General features: G+C 34.9%; 1 protein-coding gene across 1 annotated transcript; it reads left to right on the top strand.

The window, feature by feature from the left end:
* Positions 1–2,507: 2,507 nt before the first annotated feature.
* Positions 2,508–13,640, top strand: LOC107957391 (alpha-taxilin). Its single transcript, XM_016892907.2, has 12 exons — positions 2,508–2,720; positions 2,924–3,275; positions 3,390–3,478; positions 9,324–9,432; positions 10,059–10,126; positions 10,633–10,710; positions 11,162–11,226; positions 11,422–11,488; positions 11,601–11,783; positions 12,409–12,465; positions 13,010–13,105; positions 13,281–13,640. Exons 2-12 carry the CDS (start codon positions 2,927–2,929, stop codon positions 13,419–13,421), a joined length of 1,302 nt encoding a protein of 433 aa, XP_016748396.1. The 5' UTR covers positions 2,508–2,720; positions 2,924–2,926; the 3' UTR covers positions 13,422–13,640.
* Positions 13,641–15,233: the final 1,593 nt, after the last annotated feature.

Raw genomic sequence — 15,233 nt, 5'->3', positions numbered from 1 at the left:
AATTTGGAGCTAGCTCAACTTGATGTTAAGACGGCTTTCTTGCATGGTGAGTTAGAAGAGGAGATCTATATGACTCAGCCTGAAGGATACACAGATGCTGGTGGTAGAAATTGGGTTTGTAAGCTGAACAAATCGCTATATGGATTAAAGCAATCCCCGAGGCAGTGGTACAAGCGATTTGATAGCTTTATGAGAAGGCAGAAGTACACAAGAAGCAAATATGACAATTGTGTATATTTGCAGAAGCTGCATGACGGATCTTTCATTTATCTACTCTTGTATGTTGATGATATGTTAATCGCTTCGAAGAGCCAAAATGAGATAGATAAGCTGAAGGCTCAGTTGAATCAAGAGTTCGAGATGAAAGATCTAGGTGAGGCCAAGAAGATTCTCGGCATGGAGATAAGTAGAGATAGACCGAGAGGCAAGCTCTGTTTAAATCAGAAGCAATATCTGAAAAAGGTATTACAATGTTTTGGTGTAAATGAAAACACAAAACATGTAAGTACCCCACTTGCTTCTCATTTGAAACTTAGTGCTCAATTATCTCCGAAAACTGAAGATGAAAGAGAATATATGGCGAAAGTCCCATATGCTAATGCAGTTGGGAGTTTGATGTATGCGATGGTGTGTACGAGGCCTGACATTTCACAAGCTGTTGGAGTTGTGAGCAGGTATATGCATGATCCTGGAAAAGGACATTGGCAAGCTGTGAAATGGATTCTACGGTATCTTCGAAAAACCGTAGATGTTGGTTTAATTTTTGAACAGGATGAAGCACTTGGTCAGTTTGTAGTTGGATATGTTGATTCCAACTTTGTTGGTGATTTAGATAAACGTCGTTCAACTACGGGGTATCTGTTTACTCTTGCGAAAGCCCTAGTGAGTTTGAAGTCTACCTTACAGTCTACAGTAGCTGTGTCTACTACAGAGGCAGAATATATGGCAGTTACAGAAGCTGTTAAGGAGGCTATTTGGCTTAATGGATTGTTGAAAGACTTAGGAGTTGTTCAAAGTCACATAAGTTTATATTGTGACAGTTAGAGCGCTATTCATTTAGCGAAAAATCAAGTCTATCATTCAAGAACCAAGCATATCGACGTAAGATATCACTTTGTGCGGGAAGTCTTTGAAAAAGGAAAAATTCTACTTCAGAAGATTCCGACAGCAGATAATCCCGCAGATATGATGACCAAGGTGGTAACAACAATCAAGTTTAATCATTGTTTGAACTTGATTAACATCCTGAGAATTTGAGCACCTTTAGGTGTATGACGCTCGAGAGCGCATTTGGAGGCACTACAAAAGATAGCTTTATCGAATTTGGGGAGTTGAAGGAAGTATGTGAAGATGTGATTATCCTAATCAAATCTTCAAGGTGGAGATTGTTGAAAAGTCAAAAATGGTGGGAGGTGCAATTGGCACCGAAAGAAAAAAAATAGTTGGCAAGTTGTTTAAAGTTGAAAGGGATAATTGCAATTTTGGTCCCTAATTTTTTAGGCCATTTGCAAGTTAGTCCCTGAACTTCAACTATAAATAGGCCTAACCATTTCTCATTTCAACCATCCCAACCAATCTTTCTCTTTTAGTTTTCTCTCTTCTCCCATTTGAGAATTCTTAAGGAATTCTATTTGTTTGTAATATTTTGGAGATAGTAAAGTTATCATCTGGTGTTAGTGCCCGAGGACGTAGGTATAATTTACCGAACCTCGTTAAAACTCTTGTGTTCTTTCTTGTCCTATTTTTCTTTCAATATTTGAGGGTATAATAGTAGTATTTAATTGTGCTATTAAATTACTATAGAAGGGATATTCTGTCTAAGGAAAGACTTGGTATTTAAGAGATCCATGTGATCCACCTCTCTTTCCTGGGAATTGAACTTTGTGTGATTTTTTAGTACAATAATTTACACGCTTCCGACCCTATTGAAACAACAAAAATATCCCCCCTTCAGCACCCTTGCCCAAAGAGCTTTAGGATTCTGCAACAACTTCCAACATTGCTTAGCCAACAGTGAGATATTAAACAGATTTAGGTCTCTAAACCCCATCCCTCCTATGCTTTTCACCTTAGTCATGTTCAGTCAGCTCAAAATCCTTTTCTCTTCTTTTTGCTTTCCCTACTTGAAACCAGCAACAACAGAATTAATCTCATTTTTATTTTCTCAACCCTTCTCGACATATGATTATAGTAAAACTTTTCTAAATTTGATTTAGAGATTTTTTCTTAATTTAAAATGATTTCTTTTGTTTTAAAAAAAATAAAGTTGAATCATTAATATTATTAAAATTCTTATGTTAAATTCGTTAGTATAACTTTTTAAAATAAATAATTACTCAATTAATAGTCATGTAATAAAAAAATAAATATTATTGTAAAGTACTTGAATTTAATAAAATAATTTTAATAGCATTAATAATTTAACTTACATTTTTAAATAAATTTGAAAATAAAAAATAGGACTAACTTCAATATATACGAGAGTAAAGGGGCTTGGAGAAGATTTTAACCAAAATTTTACTAAAACTTCCTTAAAATTAAGAAAGAAAAAGACAGCAAAGTGACATTTAAGAAAAAAAAATACATCGGAAAAAGAAAAAAACAACTAAGTGATTTGTTAGATAATTTTGCTGCTTCCAACTTTCAGTTCACACGAAAAATAAAATACATACACTGAAAACTAACGGCAAAGCTTCTTCTTCTCTTCATCTTCATATCTGGTAATCTTTTTTCTTCTTCATTTTTTTGAAATTCTTTTTGTCCCCCTTGTTGAAAATGTTTGAATAGACTGGGAAATATAAAGATTGAACTTTTACCTATTTATCATGAAAACCCAGATTTTATTTTGATCTGGGGTTTATCTATTTTATGTTTAATGGATATCTGATGTGAACGCTTGTCACTTTTTTACTTTTTTGGGTAGAGAATGGAAAACCCAGGATCAAATCAGCTTCCTGAAGTGGACTCATTGCCAGATGGTTTTGTTGAGAGTCCTTCAGAGATTTTGGCTCCAAAAACCCCAATTTCTAAAGAAGAAAAGCCTTTGCTCCCTGATTGTAAAGAAGATGATTTAGTCTCCAGTGAGTTTGGAGCAAACAAGGGCCAAAAACAAAGAATGTTCCCTGTGCCATTGTCTGAGGCAGATGGTTTTGAGGGCTCAGCAGACTATGTAGAAGGTAAAGTAGTCTGTCCCGAGTTGAGCAATTCGGTTCCCGAGGCTGCTGAATGCAGTGAGGTGAAGGAAGTTAAAGGGAAGTGTGAAAGTACAGAAACATGTAATTTTTCTTACTTCTGAATTTGTTTCACAATGTTTTTGTTTTAATTTTCATTTATGAAACTTGGGGTATTTTTTAGGGTTTTAGTGCTCATTGGTGGTAGTTTTTTCACAGGCATTGGAGGAGGATCTGAAACGAACTTGACTGCTTTGAAGGAATCGTCTTCATCCGAAAGCATAGATTCGCCAAAGAATAAAAAAACAGTTAGTAGATCATAGTTCTTTCTTTCTTTTTACTAAAAGTATATTACTCGACTAAGTTCACTGGAATTTTTATGCTTGTAGTTCTAGGTAGGGTTCAGTACGAGCATCAGCAATTTATGAGTTTATCAATGATTAAATTTTAATGTTCAAAGAAGTAATAGTTAATATTACTCAAATTCGGGTGTGGTTATCATATATGGATTTGTTTGACATGTGTATGATTGACCTTTTGAAGTTTTTGCATGTACTTGAAGGGTCATATCCTAATACTCATGTACAATTATGCATCTTTCTGTAGTTTCACTTTGTCTTGAGTTGAGTAATGATTATTATTTTTTAAGATTTAAAGAAGTGGTCATAGTTATTTATTGATGATAAGGAAAGCATATTTTACACTTTTTTTTCTCTCTTCCATTTCTTTATTTTTTACTTGTCACATACTTTGTCTTGATGACAATCTTTATTGCAACCCATGATGATCAAAGTAATATTCATTTCGGAGAAAAAATAATTTTGTGTTTGTTGATTAAGTGATTTTAAGAATTTCAGAATCTGAATGTGTTATGCGCCTTGGCGTAAGATCTAGTCACAGGTCTAGACGAGAAAGTATCCTTGCTTCGACCTATGGTTACTCAAAGGCAGATTCGTCTTTGACTGAACCCCCTTCCCAAACTAACGTTTGTGATAAAAAATAAACCCCCTTTTTATTTCATATTGGCAGCCTTTTTATAGGCTGTTAATTACAAAGGAAAATCCTAATCTAATTCCTAATTTAAAGTCCTAATAGAATTCCTAATTTAAAGTTTATAAGGAAATAAAAACCTAGTAAAACTAAAACTCCCAAAGAAATTAAATAAATGTAGAATTCTAATTCCTATTCCTCCGTTGATATTGTTTTCCAATGAAAACATCTATATCATTACTCCCCCTCTCGGAGTTGAGCTTGTCCTCAAGCTCAAATTCAGGATAAGCTGCTCGAAAATTATCAATTGGTTCCCAAGTGGCATCTTCTTGAGGGCATCCTGCCCATTGCACTAATAGTTCCCGCCGACCCCGATTAAGCCTGGTATTAATAATAGCTTGTGGAGTAGGCAAGGCCTTGCCATCATATACTAAGGGCAAGTCTCCTACCGCATCTGGTTGAGGTCCCTTGTATTCTTTGAGGAAAGAAACATGAAATACATCATGTATTCTGCTGCCTATAGGTAATTCAAGCTGATAGGCCACTGATCCTATTTTGTTCAAGACTTTAAAAGGACCAAAATATTTTGGCAATAACTTGTGATGCTTCTGTTTAGTTATCGTCAATTGTCGATACTGTTGAAGCCGTAACCAAACCCAATCCCCGACTTTAAAATTCAACTCTCTGTGCCCCAAATCATAAGTGGCTTTCATTCGTTGCTGAGCTTGCAAGAGTCTATCCCGAGCATTGTGTAAAAGTGGATCCTTATCTTGTAGAGCCTTATCCACAGCTTCAATCCTTGTAGAACCAGCTGAATAGGAGAGAAGTCGAGGTGGATCCCTACCGTATACTAATTGGAAGGGAGTGGCCTTTAGGGCAGTGTGATATGAGGTGTTGTAGCAATACTTAGCCCATGGAACCCAATCGACCCACTGTCGTGGACGATCACTAGAGAGGCATCGTAGGTACATTTCTATTGTTCGGTTAACTATCTCTGTCTCACCATCAGATTGGGAATGGTATGCTGAGGAAAAAGCAAGCTTAGAACCACTTTGACGAAATAATTCCTTCCAAAACAGGCTGAGGAAAACTTTATCACGGTCTGAAACTATGGATTCAGGCAAGCCATGAAGTCGGAATACCTCTGCAAAAAAGACGGTAGCAACAGATATAGCAGTAAATGGATGGGACAAAGGTAAAAAATGAGCGTACTTCGACAGTCTGTCCACAACCACCATAAGTACCGATTTCCCTTTTACTTTGGGTAGGCCCTCCACGAAATCCATAGAAATATCAGCCCAAACATGTTGTGGTATTGGAAGAGGTTGAAGTAAACCTGCGGGCTGTAAATTTTGCCATTTGTGGCGTTGGCATACTAAATAATGTTGCACAAATTCTGAGGTTGCAAGCTTCATTCCTTTCCAAAAAAATCTTGGCGAAGACGATGCAATGTTTTCAATTCCCCTTCATGTGCCATAGCATGTATAGAGGAGATAAGAGTGGGAATAATTGGTGAGGTAGGTAAAAGGTACAACCTCCCTTTGAAGAAAATCAACCCATCTTGTGCAACCCAATCGCGCCCCAACTCTCCTTGTAGAATTCTTTGCTGGAGTTGTGATAATTCTGGGGAAGCTTCTATTTCTCGTCTGATGGCTTTAAGAATTTCAACTTGAGGGAATGAAACAGTCATGAGGTGTGGTAAGTCTTCGTCTTTTCTAGATAAAGCATCTGCAGCCTTGTTCAACTTCCCTGCTTTATATTCCACTCGGAAATCAAACCCCATTAGCTTGCTGATCCAATGTTGTTGTGGAGATGTCGTAAGTCGTTGGTCTAACAAATACTTAAGTCTGAAGTGATCAATACGGATGAGGAAATGCCTTCCCCAAAGATAGGGTCGCCAATGAGTCACTGCCTTTGCCAAACCAATTAATTCACATTCGTAGGCAGCCAACTTAAGGTGTCGATCTGCAATCTTGCAACTGAAAAAGGCAATGGGGTGTCCCTTTTGCTGTAGTATAGCTCCAAACCCGCTGTCCGAAGCATCACATTCAACCACAAATTCCTCCGCAAAGTTGGGTAATTGCAAAACTGGGGCTGCTGAAAGAGAAGTTTTTAATTGGGTGAAAGCAACATCAGCTTCCTTAGTCCAGTTGAAGGCATTTTTCTTTAGAAGAGATGTTAAGGGTGCAGCCACTTGTCCATAATTCTTGATGAATTTTCTGTAATATCCTGCCAACCCAAGAAAGCCTCGTAGAGCCTTGGTAGTTTTAGGAGTTGGCCAATCGGTGACATCTTTAATTTTAGTGTGATCAACCTCGACCCCTTCACCATGGATGACATGACCGAGGTAGGTTACCTGAGACTCTCCAAAGAAACACTTGGATTTCTTTAAGAACAACATATTATCCCGCAAGAATTCAAAAACTAATCTTACATGATGCATATGTTCAGTCCATGTTTTGCTATAAATTAATATGTCATCAAAGAAGACTAAAACAAACTTACGCAAGTAAGGGCGAAAAATGTCATTCATCAAACTCTGAAATGTGGAAGGGGCATTGGTAAGCCCGAATGGCATGACAAGAAACTCAAAGTGTCCATGGTGGGTTCGGAAGGCTGTCTTTTCCACATCAATAGTTGCCATTCTAATTTGAAAATATCCCGATCGTAAATCCAATTTTGTAAAATATTTTGCCCCATGAAGTTCGTCCAACAATTCATCCACGACAGGAATCGGATATTTGTCTTTAACAGTGCAAGCATTAAGCTCTCGATAATCGATGCAAAAACCCATGACCCGTCATGCTTCTTTACTAATAGTACTGGAGAAGAGAATGGTGATCTACTGGGTCGAATGATTCCTTGTTGTAACATTTGGTCACACTGCTTCTCAATCTCATCCTTTTGAAAATGTGGATATCGATAAGGCCTGACTACAATTGGTCCCGTTCCTGGTTTGAGAGTTATACGATGGTTACATTTGCGGTTAGGAGGTAACCCAGACAGTTCTTGGAATAAATGCGCAAATTCTACCAGTAGCTTATCTAATACTATATTAGTTAAATCCTGTCCCTGTATCAAGCTGGGTCGTGGAACTTCCTCTGGGTGCTGCCCTTGCCAGGGTATCTTCTTCTTGTTTACTGCAAATTGCATAATTAAGGAGCTGAAATCCCATAAAATTGGACCAAGGGTACACAACCATTTAACCCCCAAAATCATATCAAACCCTTCTAATGGTATTGTATAAAAATCAGCTTGAAAGTTGTCATTGGCCACAATGAACTGTACTGATTTACAAATGCCAATGCTAGGAACCCGTTCTCCGTTTGCCACACATACTTGCAACCCCTTTTTCTTTTGTATTTTCAGTCCCAATCTTGGCACTAGACCTTCGCGTAGAAAGTTGTGTACTGCCTGAATCAACGAGAACTAACACTGTTTTTCCTGACACCTTTGCTGGTAGTTGCATAGTAGATGAATTGCAAGTTCCTCTAATGGCATGTAAGGAAATTTCAAGATCATCTACCTCATCATCTTGCTCATCTTCAATATCTGGTACTTCTATCCAAAATAGCCTTTTACATTTGTGCCCCATGGAGTAAGACTCGTCACAATTATAACACAATCCCTTAGCCCTTCTTTCCGCCATCTCTGCTCGTGTCAATCTTTTGATAAATGGTGCGGAAGAACCTATTTTGCTGTTATTCCCCATTGGTTTCGTTGTTTGTCCTCCTCCCTTTGTAAAGCTCTTAGTTGTTGGAATAATGGAATTGCTGCCAGTGTTTTGGGAAGCTGACCAGTTTAGATTGGTTTGAGATAACATCTTGGAAGAGACTTTTTGTTTCCGTTCCAAAGCTCGAGCCATATTCATTGCAACTCCAAGGTTTCCCGGTTGTTGCATCTCGATATCAATTCTAAGTTCCTCTACTAATCCGGCAGTAAAAAGGTTTACTTGTTGTCGAGGTTTAAGATCAGTAGTCCTAGCCAGTAGTGATTGAAATTGACGTTGATATTCTTCTACCATCCCAGTTTGTCTCAAGTTTGCAAGTTCCCCCAAGGGGTTATTACTCATAGGTGGCCCAAACCTGACATGACAACACTCTCTAAAACGCTCCCAATCCAAATTTGCCTCCTCTTCCTCGATTTGATCAAACCACAATTGTGCTTCTCCTAAGAGATGGAATGAAGCTAAGCCGACTTTGTCTTCTTTGTTGGTCCGCTGATTGCCAAAAAATTTTTCGCATCTTTTTAACCATCCTAAAGGATCACCAACACCATCATAAGTGGGAAATTCCATCTTGGAGTATCTTGGCACCATGCCCCCACCATGTTGTGAATCTGAATTTCTTTTCTTGCCTCCACTGTTGCCTTGTTCTTCATTATTTTTTTCTAAATTCTCTTTCGTTGTCTTTTGGACCGAAAGAGATAAAATCGCCATCTGCTCCTCTAATGCTTGTTGCCTTGTAGCCATTTGTTCCATAAATGCCTCCAGCTTGGCTGTCAAAGTTTTTTCGTCACCCATAACAACTGACTCCGATACCAAGTTGTTATGCGCCTTGGCGTAAGATCTAGTCACAGGTCTAGACGAGAAAGTATCCTTGCTTCGACCTATGGTTACTCAAAGGCAGATTCGTCTTTGACTGAACCCCTTCCCAAACTAACGTTTGTGATAAAAAATAAACCCCCTTTTTATTTCATATTGGCAGCCTTTTTATAGGCTGTTAATTACAAAGGAAAATCCTAATCTAATTCCTAATTTAAAGTCCTAATAGAATTCCTAATTTAAAGTTTATAAGGAAATAAAAACCTAGTAAAACTAAAACTCCCAAAGAAATTAAATAAATGTAGAATTCTAATTCCTATTCCTCCGTTGATATTGTTTTCCAATGAAAACATCTATATCAGAATGTTTCACTTTGTTAACCTATTTCTTAAAGTGTTTTAGTATATCTCCATTTTCTTTTCAATTCCTTTGTATGATTGGAAGATCTCTCAGTTGCAACAGTAATAGTTTGTAGCCATGCTGAGTTGCATTTTCAAGAATATTACAGTCTGTCTGTTGAGTTAGGTTCTGTTTATCCTGAGTTATTTACTTATGCTTTTCTTATATCTGTCCCATCTAAATGAACTCATTTTAGTCTTAATTGGACTATTTATCATCAGGAAACCACTGAAATCAAACGCAAGAGTGCAAAACGTACATCCAAATCAGAAAAGGAGTTCCTTGAGTTCTCTTTGAAATATCAACAAGTTCTTGCAGAAAGAGATACCGGTAAATTGAAATAACATTTTTGATGTCAAAAAAGGTCACCATCATGTGATTTAATGAGTATATTAGTCTAATTTCCTGATTTTCCATCAAATTTTATCATTCCATCATGAATATTTTGGCGTGAAGCTATGTTACTCTGACTCCTCAATTTTCTAGAAGTAAATGTCCCAAACATACCCAAATATATGAACTGTCAAGGACCCTCCAAATACATGGAAAAACTTCAAAAACTTGAACATGCCCGTGTCAGACACATACCTGTATTCAAGTCACATCTGAATCCTAGTGACATAGTTACATAGAAATGAAGCTATTTTTTTTTTATAATAGATATGAAGCTACTTTTATGCTGCTAAGAATGGCAGTTATCTGTTAAGTTTTAACACTGATTTTTATTCTGCTAGATGATATAGGTGATGCATGTAGTTTCTACTTTCTATTTGTTTGGGGGTTGCAAAGTTAAATTTTATATTACCCTATATTATTTCTTCTTTTACTTAAGACTTGAGTGTCAAAGGTCAAAAATGAAACCAGTTGATTTAATTGATCACTTTGATGTTCCGTGGATGTAATTGGAGGTAGCTATTTCTAAGATCCCTTTTTTTTTTCTTTTCCTTCTTTTGCAGCTATTGCTGTTCGAGATAAACTTGAATCACTTTGTAGGGAGTTACAACGTCAAAACAAAATGTTAATGGTATGATTTTCTTGGAATACTTTATCATTTCTTTTCTTTTGACTGATTGCATCCAACAGTTAGTATTTGTTCTTGCTGCATTTTGTTTTCAATTTGTTTGACATTTGAATAATGTTATGAGTTGCAGATTGACCTTGAAATTTGTCTCATTTTAGTATACTTCATTTTTCTAGAAGTGAATTGTGTTTAGAATAATGCTGTGATGAACTTTCTGTGAACCTTTGGTTTCTTCCAAAATTGCTTGGCATGTACTTGATCTAGATAATGTGGATCTCCATAACTAAGTTAACTAACAGGCAAAGCAACTTCCTTCAGTCTTTACTGTTTGTAATGTACATTATACAATTTTTATTTTTTATATTAAAGAGATTGTTCGCTTTTTCATGTCTGAACATAATCTCTGCAAAATCTTCAACCTCTGTGACAAAGTGGTCTTTGTTCATCTTTGAGTTATTTGTTGGACTTTCTTTAACAAAGGTGCTGATGGCTTGTTCATGAATTTGCAGGATGAATGTAAACGGGTATCAATGGAAGCGCAAAACTTAAGATTAGATTTATCAGCCAGGTTCCAAGATGCAATCAAGGTTTGATGTCCCTGTTTTGATTTTTGAAGTGTCTGACAGTCCGTGTAGATGGGCTACCTTCCTTGCTGGCTAGCCTGGCTATCTCTTGTTATGTTACTTCATAAGAACTTATGTTTCTCAGACTATTCATTTTTTTCTTGAAGCACCCATGTCTGACATCCATGTGTAATGCATTTCCGAACATGGGTATAGGCATATGACCCCCCCAGGACACTTGTGGAAAACCTTAGAAAAATTTGAACAGACCCTCACTCTCCCTATATTTGTGTATTTGAACAATGGTAATGTGTCTGCATTTGCTTTGTGACTCCAGTTTTGGCATGTACAAAATGTAAATGTTTCTTCAACTTCCGGATAACTTTCGGAAATTTAATGTTGATATCCGTTTAGTTTCTTTTCTTCATTTCTTGTATATTCTACAACTGGTTTCAATCTTTTTTCCCTCTTGTAGGATGTGAGCAATAAGCTTGAAGAGCAGAAGGACGATTGCCTATCTCAACTAAAGGAGAATGAGATGTAAGAGACCAGAAATGTATATCTAATTGTTATATTCTTTTCCTCCTTTCATACCTGTCGAAGGATGAAAAAGCCCGATCGGACTGGCTGGTTTGTTTTAATCAGGAACCAGATGCTTGCCCTGTCCAGTGCTTTATTGTTTTAGTGCCAGCCTTTTTGTTATTCGTAATATTTTTCGGAATTCATCATATATAGGTTAAGAAATAAGTTGAAGGAGCTTGCTGAGCAATATGCCCTCTCTGAACAACAATATGCGCAGAAGGTATGGGTCTGACATCCCGGTATATCTAAGGTTTTCTATGTTGAAATCCTAATAAAATCTATTGTTGAAGACTGTGAGCTTTACTCTTATGTTTCGGACATTTTTTGCACAGCTAAAGCAAAAAACACTAGAACTACAGCTTTCGGATTTGAAAATCAAGCAACATGAAGAGAAATTAATCCAGGAACAAGCGCAGATGAAAGTATATGCAGAACAAGTGTCACAGTTATTAGTGACTGAAAAGAATTTACGCATGCAGTTGACAGCTGATGGAGAAAAATTCCAACAGTTTCAGGTCAAATTCTTTCTGCGTCATTTATCATCTTAATTTCATTCCCAACCTCTTGCTTTTACGTTGATGAATAGAATATTAAGTATTTGAATGCATGTATCATTTGTCTCTGAATGGCTGGACCATGGATCCCTCGACTGAAAGATCTTTTGTCGACAGAAAAGTAGTGAAAGCTTACTCGAAGTGCTATTATTGACAAAATAATAGTGCAATGCCTTTCTAGGCGATTAAGAAGTGAGCTCTATGTTACCCGGACCTAGGGATGAGTGTCAAATGTGGGTATCTATTTGACATGGGCATACTCTATCTTTCTATGTTTTTCGAGAGACTCATATACCCATGTCCTAATATATGTTGGACATAGGTACTTCATGAAAAATGAAGAGTTGGAGTAACATAGAGTGATGTGTCTTTCATGTTTGAGGTGTTTTCCTTTTGAGTATGCTTGGACCTTACCGTTGAATGCACTTCACTCATCCAGCATCCTCTTCATTTTGACTGCTGAAAATCTTAGCCTGAGATGTAGCAATGTTGAAGTCTGGTTTGCATTTCCTTGTCCTTTTTCATCGATGTTTGAATTTATCTCATCATCATCTTCATGATGTTTGAATTTCTTCTTAATTTTCAGGATGCATTGTCAAAGAGCAATGAGGTGTTTGAAACATTTAAGCAAGAGATTGAGAAGGTACGTGTGCCTTTTCTCTTTGACAGAATCATTTTCCTCAAAGCTCTACTTTTCGGCTTTTCCTATTGACCCATTTTACTATAGCCGGTTGTGATTGTCCTATGTTACTTGGATTTGAAGGTGGAGTGTTGGACGCAATTATGTGTCTGACACAGGTATTCTTAATTTTTTTTTCCAAGTTTTCCCATGCATTTGAAGGATTGAAGGGTTATATCCCGATATCCATGTCAAATACAGTCAAACACAGGCATTTTAAGAAAATTGAAGAGTTGGAGCGATATAGGCACTATTTTGCTCCAACTTTTCATTGTTTTTGAAGTAATCATGTTCGACACCCGTATCTAACTCATATCTGAACATTGGTATAGGGAGATGACCTTCTAAGGATCCTCCAAATACATTGAGAAACTTGGAAAAACATTGATATGCCCATGTGGGCTGTATATCTGATGCTCACACTTGAGTCTGTGTAGCATAGGCAATTGCACATGGTGTTACAATTTCAAAGTTACCGACATTTTTTTCCCTTCATATATACATTTAGATGGCAAAATCAATCAAAGAACTCAGGAAAGAAAATGTGTTCTTGAAGAGCAAATGTGACAAATCAGATTTTACTCTCATAGAACTTGTGGAAGAGGTAAATACTTTTGAAATATCATTTTAAGCTTTCCTTTTTCAGAATTATAATCAGTGTTAAAAAACCAGACCGGATCAATCGGTTGAACCTGGAATCAATGTTCCATCCAAACTGGTTTCATAAACATTGATAATAATCTTGTCTTGAACGCTTACTCTTGTCTTTGCTCGAGTAGCGCGAGCGGATGAAGAAACAACTGGAGAAGACAAAGAATCAGAAAGAAAAGCTTGAATCGTTGTGCCGATCGCTTCAAGCCAAGAGGAAGCAAAGCTCTACTGGGAGCAATGGCTCAAACTCGTTGGCGGATCAAATGTAAGCATGTGTATACGAATTTGTGAAGGATAATCTAAACTATTGCATGTCTTGAAGAATTTGCTGAAAATAGCAAAGTTTCATCATTTTGGTATGTTTTTGAGTGTCCTAAGCAAATATTGGATTGTATGGAACTACTTAATTAGCTGGTGGATTTCCTTGTAGGGATACATAACTTTCAACTTTTAGTTATATTAACGTATGAATATATGAGTTTATATAAGTGTATCGGGAGTATGATATTATTTTACGTTATAAAATAACATAGATTATTAATGTGTTAATATTTTAAATATGATTATAATAGGTAAATTTAATGAACACAGTACAAATACATGATGTATGATATATATTCATACCTAACCCTAAGGTTCATGTGTGAAAAGAGAAGAGCTTTCTGGTGAACTAACAGCAATCAAAACTACCTAATCCTTCCTCAATGAATAATAAAAGTGGAAATCAGTATTTTCCACTTTCTATGGTGCAACTGTTGACCTTTTTTTGGAGTATATAGAAGTTATTAAAAAATACAAAAATTTAAACAGCTGTACTCGTTATTTACAAGTTATTTCATCTCACATGAGTTAATTGGATGTTACATACTATTAAATGAATATAAATAATATAATTTTTTAAAAAAATATATATTTAATATGAATTGTTGTTGATGTATATATATATATAATAGGTTAGCTTCTAATATCACATGCTTTATATGTGATTTTATGTGTTAATATTTAATTAATTTTTTTAAATATTGTACTTTTTAATTACAGTGATTAATATAAAATAATATTTTTATTTAAATTATTAAATATAACTAAAATATATTAACTTATCAATTCAAACATTATAATATAAAATTTTCAAATAACAATTAAAATATTTTTAACATATTCAATACATAATATAATTTTACTTTATATAATTAATGCAAAGTAACATTATTCAAAATAATCATTAAGTAATAATTAATATGTTTAGAATTCTATTCAAATAATAATTCTATTTTACATCAATAAAATTAGCATAACTTTTGTTTATGTCAAATTTTTTTAATTAATAATGGTAACTTATAATTATCACAATTTTTTTCCCTCTATTTTATTCTTAAAGTTCTATTCAAGTAATAACTCTATTTTAAAATTAGTACATATTTTAATTAATAATTATAATTGTAATTTAAATTATAATTATTTTTAAATATTTAATTATCACAAATAATATTAAATTATAATTATTTTTAAATGTATAATTATCACAACTTCTATTTTATTTTAAACTGATAATTCTAAATTAAATATTATAATTATTTTTAAATATGAATTTAATAATATAAAAAAAGTAATGGTATTTTCATTAGTTTAAATTTCTTTTCAAACTCGAATTTATATAGATTATAGATTATAAGTAAGTATGTATTCACCACTAGGGGAAGATAAAAAATATTGACATGCGTCATTTTTCTTTTTTACTTTTTAATATATGATAAGAAAATATATCAACATCAAACTTCAATTGCGTATTTTTTTATTTTATTTTATTTCACTAACATATTATTTGATATAATTCTTTAAAATTTAAGAAACTTTCATTCTTTTATTTTTAAAAAAAAACTCACTTTTTAATTTAATTAAAATATTATATATATTAAATGTATGCATTATAGGCCATCTGTAAATATCATCATGGAAAACATGAAACATACCACTTCCAATTTTTTTAAGTCAAATATTTACATAAGAGTTCCATTACATCATTAATAAAATTATTAAATTATTATTTTCTCTCTAGACTTTTAAATTCATTATTTAAA

The sequence above is a fragment of the Gossypium hirsutum genome, chromosome A05, assembly GCF_007990345.1.
Source record: "Gossypium hirsutum isolate 1008001.06 chromosome A05, Gossypium_hirsutum_v2.1, whole genome shotgun sequence".
Lineage (NCBI taxonomy): Eukaryota > Viridiplantae > Streptophyta > Magnoliopsida > Malvales > Malvaceae > Gossypium > Gossypium hirsutum.
This window is presented reverse-complemented; position numbering and strand designations above follow the sequence as displayed.

Coding starts and splice junctions, on each gene's coding strand:
- LOC107957391 (XM_016892907.2), top strand. CDS start 2,927: ATGGAAAACCCAGGATCAAATCAGCTTCCTGAAGTGGACTCATTGCCA. Junction 11,227..11,421: donor CAACTAAAGGAGAATGAGAT/GTAAGAGACCAG, acceptor CATCATATATAG/GTTAAGAAATAAGTTGAAGG. Junction 13,106..13,280: donor TCATAGAACTTGTGGAAGAG/GTAAATACTTTT, acceptor TTGCTCGAGTAG/CGCGAGCGGATGAAGAAACA.